Raw genomic sequence first — 12,016 nt, forward strand, 5'->3', positions numbered from 1 at the left:
CCACATTTGCTTCGCAGACACTTTGCACACATACATACATACACACCCAAAATAACCCTAAGATGGAGGATGTGGTTAGGCGCTCCGTTAGGTCCCTCTCCCTCTGCTCCCCACACTCCTCCATCTAATCCTTTCTTCTCCCGCTCTCTTCCCTCTCGTCCTGACAAAGATGGATACCCTTGTGGCTCTCCTTTGCCCAGTGCCCACAGATCATCCCTCTTTTTTCTTTCCTCTCGTGCCCTCCTCCTCTTCCTCCCCCCTTTGTTTCAGCAGGCTCCAAACAGTGAGAATCAGCTGCTGTAACTTCAGCAGAAGAGCTACAGCAGCGGTTCACGTTCTCTACATTAATGTACATTCAAGTGAATGCTCCTTTTGTCTGTTATAATTAGGTTTAAAGGAGCTCCCTGGATTTATAGACTAATTAAAAAACATACATTCAACGAAAAACTAACAATGAGTTGCTCTGTTTTTTGTTTTTTGTTTTAATGCTGCACGTCTCAAGCATGTCAGGGCTTCTTTAAAGCTTAACTCTGATCTGGAATCTGTTTTCTAAACATATTCCATCAGGCTAGATGATTATCTGGGTGAGGCTGTCTGACATATAGCACTTCAGGGGAGACGATGACTTCAAAATTCAACCCGAAAAGCACTCAAAACATGTGTTGTCGGCACACTCACTGTGATAACATATATCATGACCGTAAAAGGACAGCTTTCTCAGTCGATTTTGCGTTACTTTGCACAATAATGCAGGTGAAGAGGCTGCTACATGTGGCTAGATGCTAGCACCCCAGCCACATTGCACACACAGACTGCCGGCACCATGAAAAGTTACATGAGCATAAACGTGAAATATAGATTTCAGGTGCAAAGCACAGTAGAGTTTATAACAAGGCCATAAGAATATGCTGCCACTTTGCCATCCTTGCAGTCTGGAAGTCCAACAACTTGATAAATCCTTGAAAAGTTTCAGTAAAAATTCATTGCGTAAGGTCTAATCGTGAAAAAACGTCCAATTACTAACATTTAAATGGACGACTCCCAGATCAACTTTTGAATGGTGACACACCAAACCCCCCTTTGTTTGTACATATTTCATTCCTCAGAGATACAAAACCGAACCAGATGTTGACACCTGCTGCAAAATCGAATAGATTAAATGTTAAAAGATGGTTTAAAGAAATTGTACCAGAAACGATGACTGTACAGGTAGATTAAATAAAATAACAAAAAGCAATCAGTCGATATGATAAAAGAGACAACCAGCATCTCACTGGTGATAAAGTTTGCATATAAGTATAAGGAAACAGCTCTGCACTGAAACAGTCCTTTTCTAACATTTTAACTATGACATTTAGGTTTTCTCATAGCAGCAGAAGCACAGGTGTTAATAACACCATTAACAGTGGCTCTGTTTTATTCAAGCGTCCCATTTAGCTGCGACGGTGAGCCAGGACCCTGAAACTGAGGCAGCTAATTGGAAATCAGCCATCATTCATTTTATTATTTATAACTGTGCTTTTTTTAAGGTGACCCAGGAAAATCCAGGGAGAAAAGGCTTATTGTCAAACATTTGGCCAGTGTCGCCATCGCCCTGTTAGACCCTTACCTTCTCTTCCCACGTCCTAATTACATCTTCTCTTAATGGCCGGCGTTTAATTTGTGTCACTCTCACTTTTGGATTTTAAAAAAAGCCGCTTTTTATATTTTCTTTGACCGTTTTAATGTCATGTGACAATTTTATGCATATCTAAAACAGAGGTTAAAAGCTGGAGGTAGAATGGCGTCTTAAAAGCAGTGAGTGTGCGCTCTAATCAACCATCGTTCATATTTTCTGCCGATAAATGGCGATAAAGGTGTGTCACAAACAAAAACAAGGTCACGTTGATGATCATTCCAAACGTCCAGGACTTGATGTTCTTTATCTGTGTCCTGAAGAGTCGACATGTTCACACAAATGTTATCTGTCCCAGTTGTGAAGTGTCTCGGAGGTGAATCCCGGCGTCCTTATAAATGTGTTGTCGCGTCATCATGCACCGGTCACCATGCCCGCTCTCCCTCATTGGTCAGACATACTTATCACTGTCCAATCATCATCGTCATTCGCTGTGAGGATCGGCTGGTCCAGCAGCCAATCCAGTTGTGACAAACTTTTTCTTGTTTATTTCTGTTGTCGTTTATGTTGACACTGCCACTGCATGAAGTAATGACTCCCCTCTTTTTTTTTCTTTTTCTCATCTTCTTTTCGTTTTTTTACGAATGGATCCTGCCTTTCTCTTTCTTTTGTTGTTTTTTTTTCTTCTACATTTTATCCCACCTACCTTTCTCCCCCTTTTCTTTTGTTGATTTGTTTGTTTTTGACGACAGCAAGTTGGAATAGATCAGGGTGACATCCCAGATCTCTCACAGGTCAGTGTACATCTCACCTTCCACTTCCTCTTCTCCCTTTTCCCGATCCTCACCCCTTTTCTCCCTTTGTCTCCCCCCCCTTTTTTCTGCCTTTCCTTCAACACTACACGTGGTTTCGTTGCTCCCTCTGCGCTTTCATCCATCGACGCACACCTTATTTCACCCCTACATATACCTGTTTCCCCCTTTCCCCGTTGTTCACACATTCTCTCTCCTTCACTCGCCACCCACACGTTTTTATTTCAAACAACCGTCTTGTCTAACCTGATCTGAGTCGAGGCAACTCCCCTCTGGTTTGATTGATTTCCTGCTTTGTCTTTCACTTCTAAATGCTCGCTATAGATCCAACAGCAGGCTGAGGTGTGTTAAGTTGGCCCGCTTAAACACTGCGCCATCAGCAGGCCCACTGCAGGTTTCATCACGTGGATTCGAAGCCCTGAGCGGCTGTGAACAATGAGCTCAGACCTTCAGCTACAAAAAATACTGATAATTGCAACAACAAAGGGCTTAAACAAAAGAGCATTGCTACAAGGGAATAGACTGCATGCTGTCTGTTTTTAATTGTCAAGGATGAGGCTCTATTCAATTGTGAATTCAGAGGAATCACTTCAAGCATGGTTTTCATCCTCCTAATGGTTTACGGGAGGGCTGGTTAGGCTGGCACGCATCAGGCTGAAAAACTGAGAGATTTAATATTTGAATCTAAATTAAAAGCCATTTAAAATGCATCTTATCTCTGTAAACATCATCTCATATGAAGATCTGTTTGTCTTACAGTTTTAAAATAAAGCCACGATATTTAATCATTTATTTAAGACTATTAGGGTTAGTTTTGAAGTTAATTTATGGATTAATGGATTATTGAACCGGCAGAAAATGTATCACCAATAATGCTGCAGCTAACGATTATTTTCATCATCAGTCAGTCTGTTGATTATTGTCTCTATTAATCGATCAATCGCTCGATCTTTAAAATGTCACAAATGGTTAAAAAATGTCCCTCACAATTTAAGCTTTTAAGCTTTTCTCAGGACTTTAGGAGATGGTTTATGCTCAACCAACACTTCCAAACTCAAAGATAATCAGTTACAATCATAAAAAACAGAGAAGCTGGAACCAGATTGTGACCTGATTCATTTCCAAACATAATTTCGGCTGTAATGAATAATTTCAGTTGGTAATTTAAGCGATTCATTAAGCACAAATGCAAAACATTTGCCGGTTACAGCTGATCAAAAGTGTGATTTGCTACCTTCTATCGTTGTAAATTGAAAACAGTGGGTTTTTTTTTTTTTTGACCAGATATCGACCTTCTTAAAATGGAATTATGCCTCTCTGAAGATACACGCAAACCGCCGCTGATTAGGGTGAAACCGTAGCTCGCGGTCAAGTGAGTTTATTGGTTGAATCGAGCTACAAGCTGTGCAAACAAGTGAAAAGGAAACAGGCACGCTAACGCCTCAGAGCGATGGAGTGCAGGTTTGCCTACATCCAACCCGAAGATCCAGATTTCTTTGTCAGTTTAGTAAAATTCACTCTTTGTCTGAGCTACAGACCTTATTTTTAACGCCAAGAGAGCAAAGTTCAGTTGTGGGTATCAACAGGATACGCCGAGTTTAGGTATAAGAATCGTGAATCCCTACCAATAACTGACTGATTTATCAATATTGAAGGTAATCATTAATTGCAGCCCTGATTAGATTTACAGTTTCCTGCACTACAGGTACTTTGGCACATACTGATATTGAAAAGTTGCCACGTAGGTGCTTTTCTGCCTCAATAAATCTTTACAGAGAATGCCCACACACAGATAGAACAAACTTTTCGCGGCCTCGGTGGAGTGTGGACGCGCATTACTAGAAAATCATTACAGAGCGTGAAGCTGGAAGTTAGCAGCATGTGGATTGACTGTGGGTGTTGAACTGATGGTCGTTAAATGGACGTTTTCTTCTCCCTCGTCTGTCGCAGAAAACAAAAGGATCATACATTGTAGGTGGTGGGTTGCATACTGTACTGCTTACCCCTCCCCACTCTGCTTAACCCCCCTGCATGAACATCGTATATGCTCATGTATGTGTGTGCGCAACCATGCACACTTAGACCTCATGCACTCATGGGCATGCTCTTGATTTTTATACCCAGTGTGGAGCGGTGTGGTGTTGACTGAGAACAATATGTGTGTGTAGGCCTCAGGTGGATTGCTTGTAGCCCCCCCCCCCCACACACACACACACACCAGGCTGCACACACAGAGCTCTGGCACGACAAGCAAAAGGCCATGAAACCTCATGAATAGAAAATGAGGCTTCACCCCTCCGCCCCTCCGTCTTCATCTGCATGAAAGAATCCCTGCGCCGGGTTTTCGACTCCCTCATTTGAATTCCACCTTCCTCCTCAGATGTTGTTTATTTCATATTTGCCACGCACAACATCATTGCTTCAGCATGCATGGCGGAGGTGCTTTAGTCGTGAATTAGCCGAGCATTGCTGTGTGATCACTGGGAAGAAAAAAAAAAGGGAAACATGAGAGAGGAGAAAGGGGGGATTCTCCCGTTTCTCATTTTTCAGTGAAGACCTTTCTCTCCGTCTCGCTGCCTTTCAAAGTTAGGGCTATCGCTAAACGTTTTTAGATGAAAGCGAGGCGCATTCACAGCATGTGAGAGGGAAGAGGCGACACCCTGCCAGAGCTAATATTGTCTGGGCACACACAAGGTCTTCTTTTCACCGATTCAGACCCACCGACAGCTAAAGATGGTCTCCTTCTCTTGTGCGAGTCGCTGTTTCTTTAACAACCAGGCAACAGTTTGGCAAGAACCCGCTGTCTAGCCAGCCGCAAAGGGCTCGCGAGCCAGAACACTCCCAAATGTGTGTGTGTGTGTGAGAGTGTGTGAGAGTGTGTGTTTGCGTGCATGTCTGCAGCCCTACTGACAGCGCACTTTGCATTCTTGTGGATGGAGAGACAGACATGACGTTGTCAAATTTTCTCAGTGGAAGAATTTCCTCGCCTCTCTCTCCACAGCCAAAAGAGAGCTGAACTCCGTCTTTTTCTGCGCGCTGAGTTGAGGACGTGCACGAGAGAAGCGCTGATTATACACTTAATAATGCAGTTGTCTTGCTTGCTTTTGTTTCCCGTGTTTTTTGAGCATTAATGAGGCACCTAACAAGCACCGGAGACGTGGTGTTGAGCAGTGTGAACAGCTGGAGCTGAACTTGAATTTGCAGCTGAATTGTTTTCTGTAGTAGCGTAGCAACAATCCCTAAGTAACCTGCTCACTAACTGGTCCTCCAGACTGGTTGAGCTTGACTTTAGCGCAGCTGCCGTTTGTCATCTCACAACAGAGTCATTTTAGAGACTCTTGGCCTTGCCCTTTATTTCTGGGAAAGTAATTAAGAAAAAAAAAAAAAAGGTTGGGGTTTAATCTCAATCCCCACGTGGAAACCATGTGCAGAGATTCGGTCAAACTAGAGCAGAGGTGTGCTGACAAAGTGCATCCTGGCACTCATTGTGCAAGCATGACGGGACCTCGCGGTGCGAGGGACACTGCGAGATCAGCAAAGGCAAAGAGGCAAAAGTGAAACGGAAAAACGATAGAAGCGGCAGAGAATGATTGCCCTCTGCACATGAAGTCAGGAGTAGAAGTGGCGCGACCTCTCCTCGGCCCTCCACCTTTTTCCTCGCTCTTTGTTTCTCAGCCTCCTCCTTTGTTCTCCCTCTGCTTTGAGTCTCCTGCTAACAGTGTGAGTGTTTGCTGCATGTTGCCATGGCTATTCTTGGAGCCTGATGCACTCTGTTACCTTCCTGTGAGACCAACTAACTCTGGGTGCTGTGCCAGTGTGTGTTACAGTATGTGTGGGCGGGCCCTTTTTTGTGCATATGAGAGAGACAGAAAGTGAGAAAGAATTCCTTTAAAGTCGAGATGATTACTGAGTTTCTCTCCCTTTTCTCGTACTTATTTTATCCCTCAGGCCCCCAGCAGCCTCCTGGAGGCTTTAGAGCAGCACCTGGCCTCTCTGGAGGGCAAGAAGACCAAGGAATTGAATGCAGACACCAGGTAGACATCTTTAATTGCCTACCGGTTACACAAAGCTTTCTTAAAACATACCACACCGGTCCTGTCAGGAAAAAAAAACAGCTATTTAAATGTCTTGTGTCTTGCAGAGCATCCACCCTGTCCAGCGCTGTCTCATCTCTGTCCTCCACCGGCATGTCCTTCAGCCGCATGGACGAGAAGGAGAAGCAGCAGGCCTTGGAGGAGGAACAAGCCAGACTGCAGGCTCTTAAGGTAACAGATTTTTTACTTTTATACCAAATCACCTCTGACTCAGGGGGTCAGACTGAGTGCTGGAGCAGCAGAAATGCCGGCAGCAGGAGGTCTAGCAGTTACTGCTGTCACCCTTTCCTCCCCTCTTACTGAAGATGCTCTCAGCATCTACAAAAATCCTACATGTAACAGGATTTATGAGCGATGCTTTTTTGGTTTAGGACCCATTTACAGCTGGTATTAACATGTGATCTATGTCTGGATTCATTATTGTGCAAGTGCTGGCCTTTGCCTGCCATTGTTATGCCTGCCCGCCATTTTTACTTCCATCATTTTCAGCGTTGTGCAGCTTATTGTGCAGATGTTGGGTGCAGCGATTTTATTTGAATGTTTAAATATCATGATTTTACGAGGAAGTCTGCGAGAGGAGTGATTCAGTCCGAACCTGCTCAGCTTTGAAAGGCCTCTGCTGCGACGCGCACGCAGCCGTTCAAGCTCAAAAACATTCACAAAGCCTTTGAACTTTCCAAGCTGAAATCTGCGTTTTGATAAATGCTAGCTTCGGAGCAATTTAAGTCAAAATGACTCTTTTACAGCCGTTTTGAGACTCCATTAGTGTCATGTGATCAGCAAGATTGCGAGGCGGTGGTTTTTCTAGACCACAAAGGAATTCTCAACTGCTGTCAGCCCCACATTTTTAACTCTACAGGCACATTTTAAAACCTTCAAATACAGCCTCGTCTCTCAGAATATACAGTAAACATCAAGCCCACAGGAGCTGTACTTCTTCAGATCTAAACCTTCATTGATATCCTTTATCTTTCTCAAACCTATAGATTTTAACACTGTCTAAGAGTGCAATATATTCTCATGCTTCAGCAGCTTGCTGAATCTGATATTATTATCATGTTATTTACTAACTTTAAACATTGTGTACATGTGGCTCCTATAGTCATTGCTGCTTACACCTGTTCTTGTTCTTCACTGACACTACAGCTTTAAGTTTCCCTTTCTTCAGCCTACATATTCCCTTTAATTTTAACAGGGTCCAACCAAACAATATATTGTCATGGTCAACCGTTCCCGCCGACACAGCTGAGCGCTTTAGTCAATGAGCAATTGCACTTTTTCTTAATGAAATGTGAGTTTGTAATAGCTTTTTCTGGGACTTATGTTCTACCAAATTTAACGGCTGTGTGATAATGATATGCAGTCGCCGGCGTTTCATTTAGATCTGGTATCAAGAGGTGTGTAGTTCTCGCCACTCTGCTTGCATTGTGTTCAGAGCTCAGTATTTTTAAATCACTTGTTTTAAGAGAAGATTTGCTAACTGCTACTACTTGTAGCTTTTTCCAGGACTGACGTCCAATCACAGTGCAAGCCAGACCTGGTCCAGATGTGGTCTGCATGATTTAAACATAGCATTAAAAGATTAGTCCACCAGTTTAGCGTTGCACTTCTATAATAATGTCAGACAGTGATGGGCAGTTAAAAATCTTCTTCCTTGTCAAAACCTGCCACTGACATTACCCACAATCCAACTTGACCACGGACATTTCATTTAGAGAGTCAGGTGTGTTATGCTAGTGGCTGTTGTCTCTCTGCACCCCCTTTTTTTTTTTTTTGTTTGCATTTTCAAACTTCTAGTCTTCAGACCACACCCGCGCCGACTCAAGTGACATCACCTGAGACACAAAAGGCTTTGTGTAACTTTTCCACATATGCAGAAGTACTGCACAACACCTGTTGACGGACTTAAAAGCATATAATCAGTGCAGTAAAAATGTTTCTTCCTCATGCAGATATCTACACACAGAGTACACGTTCATGCCACATGTAAATGGGGTCTTAAACAGCACGGTGGAGTAGCTAATAACAAAAGATAATGTTTATCCTCTGCCACGTCATTGTTAACTGTATGCCTGTGCAAATATTATGTTGTATACTCTTTTTGTTTGTGCTGTGTGTACTCACACAGAGCTGCCGAGAGCCAAATTTATTCAATCCTGAAAAAAAAGATAAGATAAAAGGGATTCAGATGTTAATTCTGAAATGTTTTATGATGGTTGGTCTATCTTTTAGTTGTTTTTTTCTTGCCCTTAACACATAATTTTAGTGTATTTCTTTGTCATTTTAGTTTAATTTGATATGATGCACTCATGCCAACTGGCATTGAAAAACTTGGAAACAAAATTCAGTTGTACTGCAGTCACATCAGCAGAAGTAGAGAAACTCTTTATGAACTCGTTATATAATTAACAGCAACCACCTTCAGGCTGCGTGTTTGTATGCAGGGATTTGATCTTAGATCTTTAAATTAAATCACAAAAAATCTGCTCAAGTGTAACTGCACTCATTGCCCTAGATTTAAGACCATGCTAGGACTGTATTAGCAGAGCCACAATATATTTCAAATCTGCAGCCAACTACAAAGCACATGAGCCCTGACAAATGGCACAAACAGCGTTGGACTTTGCTTTGGAAACCAGATTTTTGTTGTTGCTGATAGATTGTGCAGCAACTTCGCTGTTGTGTGAGTTCTGAACTCCAGCTGAGGATAAAGGCCAAGAGTCTCAGTGGCGAGCCGAGCGGTAGAAAAGTCAAGTGTAAAATGTGTTGACATTTCTTGCTCCAGCCGTGGGATTCCTGCCTTATAGCAAGCTGTAATTGAGTAAGAGCAGTGAAGCTACAAAGCAGTCGCACGGCGGCTCAGTCTGAGTGTGTGTGTGTGTGTGTGTGTGTGTGTGTGTGTGCGAGTGAGTGAGTGCATGTTAAGCATGCTCACATCCTGGCAGAGAAGATACAGTTTGTGTCCACTAGTGTTGCCAGTATCTCTGTGAGCTTTGTTGATCTGTGTGTACGTGAAGCACGAGTATGATCAGGCGCTGCATGTGCTGCCAGTGTGTCTTTGTGTGTTTGTTTGTGAGCACGGTTGATTGGATTTTAGCACGCTGTTTACTTTGTGCCCTTGGTTGCCCTGTTTCTGCCAAGGTCCGCTGATTACCTTTGGGCTTAGTTAGAACGGAGAGGGAAGACAAAGCGAGTGAGAACGTAACAGAGTAAGAAACCGAGCGAGAGAGCCGAGGTGAGCAGGGGTCGTCCAAAAACTCCATTCCAGCTGTCTGCGTGCTCTGGTGTCCATATGGACTGGACGCACACGTACACACTCGTACAAAAACACTTACACACTCAGCTACTGTCCAGCTGGGGCCTTAGCCCAAACAATAACAGCCTTTCCCATTTGTTCCTCGCTACGCTGTCAGAATATGAATGAAGAGGACTCTGCCCGGCTGAGGCTGGTACAGCGGGAGATTCTGCTTATTAATCAGCTCAAAGTCCAAATTCCTTTAAAGGTGGAAGAGGTTGTGTAAGTGAATGCAGATAAAACAGACAAAGGCGCTGTGAGAGCAGCATTTCCATTCCCATTGTGGCAATCCATGCTAAAAAATCTACACCTTTGTTGCACTGTAAATTGCTTTTCTTGTCTGCCAAACGGTACATATTCTGTTTTAAAAAGCAAAAAAACCCCCAAAACTGTTACTTCCCAGTACATGTTCCCACACGATAACGCACAAATGTATTGATCCCTGTGGAGATATTAGGTCATCGCCGCAGCAAAAGTAATAAGATCCAGCAGGAAGCACAGGCAGATGGAATATAAGCACAAGAAATAAGCAATAAAACAGCAAGAATGATAAAATCAGTCAATAAAGCAGTGCAATTTGATATAGTCTCTTACGGGGTTCTCCAAAACCAGTGCTTTCACATAATGTTAAAATTTGTTGTCATATAGCATCATCTTAAACTGCAGAGTGACAGGAAGTTGGTCACAGTCAGATTACCAGCATGCACCAAACTAACCCTCGAGCAAAGCGTTCAAATTCATGCAAGAAATGAAAGTCTGGGGGAGTTAGGGAGATTTTTAAAGCCGCGGATGTGTAGGAGCACCTTCAAAGTGCTGGAGCGTGGATCTTGGATCAGCAGGTGAAGTAAGTTTGGGTGGTTCTGCTGTGTTATCCAGGTGAGTTTCTGACCTGAGTGCAGTCAGAGATTGGAAAATGCTAACCGGTCGTCATGCATGTGTTTTTCCACTGTTTGTGCTAAATCAAAGTGACTTGAAAGCGCAGTCACACCAGGCTTCTTACGTCTTGACTTCATCGCAAGAAATCACTTGGAAACAGTGCAGTTTGTTGCATGGAAACAATGCATTTGTTTGACTGTATTTCAGTTTAGCCTAAGCAGCGGCTGATGTTTGTATATCCGTCACCGGAGAGAACAGCGGCCTGCATTTCAGCTGCACCTGGGTCTCAGCAGGACGGGGTCAGATACGGTTCCAGATAAGCTGATTTGGCATCACAACAAAACGGTGCTGGAGAGTTTTTCAGCCACTAGAAACCAATATAAATAGTACTTTAAACTAATCGTCGTTATATAGTGTATGCTGAATCCCACACTAGGCAACCTTGGCAGGCAAAACCATGCAATAAACTTGACTTTGGAAATTCAGTTGGATGCAGGCCTGGGCTTAGTCTTAAATCTAAAGCCAAGAACTATCTGAATATCACCAAAGCACACAGATTTAAACTTCTGCCTTCATGTCTTCACTCATAATGACTCCATGTTGGGCATGCTGGACAAGGATCTCTAAGTAGGACAGAAGGGCTCTTAACACGAGAAGTTAAAGGAGGGCAGCTGTGTGAATTCTGGGGTGTTGTTTCCTCTCTGAGAAAACATTGGTGTGCACTTGTCTACCTTGAACATGTTTGCTATTGTCCCGGATTTGAGTTTACTGGAAACAAAGCTCTTATTCATTTCCAGTGGGAAATGACTGTTTAACCATCGCCTTCCTGATCACATTGTGGTGTCTGGTGTGGTGTGTGTGTGTGTGTGTGTGTGTGTGTTTTGTTTTTATATCCAGAGTAGATCTTTAATCTGACTGCACGCCAAACCACGGAGACCTTTTAGGGTCAAGGTTAGGGTTTGGTTACACGTCAGGGTTAGGCATTCAGAGTGCATTATGTCAAATGCAAACATTAGTGTGTGTGTGTCTTCCAGGACCAGCGTCTGAAGGAGATCAGCATGCAGACCCCACCCTCTGCCTCCCCCAGCAGCCAGTCGATAGGCAGCGCCAACAACAACCACATCACACAAACCCCAGAGTTGTTCACCTCCACGCTGTCTGCCAACAGGTACATGCACACAAACGCGCGAGTTAGCCCAAATGTTTGACTCCAGGTATTAAATGTTCACCTTTTTAAACCTGCTCAAAGGTCCAGTGCGTAGGATTTAGATGATTGAGCGAGAGTTTGTTGCAATCTGCAACCTCGCTGCTAGATCCTACACAC

The 12,016-nt window shown here is 43.4% G+C and overlaps 1 protein-coding gene across 2 annotated transcripts in view; it reads left to right on the forward strand.

Moving 5' to 3' along the window:
• The window catches only part of si:ch211-200p22.4 (phosphatidylinositol-binding clathrin assembly protein), a 76,774-nt gene that overhangs the window by 43,263 nt on the left and 21,495 nt on the right, over positions 1-12,016 (forward strand). For both annotated transcript variants that reach the window (XM_041965501.1, XM_041965502.1), the window contains exons 8-11: positions 2,368-2,409; positions 6,376-6,461; positions 6,569-6,692; positions 11,727-11,860. In XM_041965501.1, coding sequence (XP_041821435.1) covers positions 2,368-2,409; positions 6,376-6,461; positions 6,569-6,692; positions 11,727-11,860 — 386 coding nt within the window. The remainder of the gene's footprint in view (positions 1-2,367; positions 2,410-6,375; positions 6,462-6,568; positions 6,693-11,726; positions 11,861-12,016) is intronic.

The sequence above is a fragment of the Chelmon rostratus genome, chromosome 23 (assembly GCF_017976325.1).
Source record: "Chelmon rostratus isolate fCheRos1 chromosome 23, fCheRos1.pri, whole genome shotgun sequence".
NCBI lineage: Eukaryota > Metazoa > Chordata > Actinopteri > Chaetodontiformes > Chaetodontidae > Chelmon > Chelmon rostratus.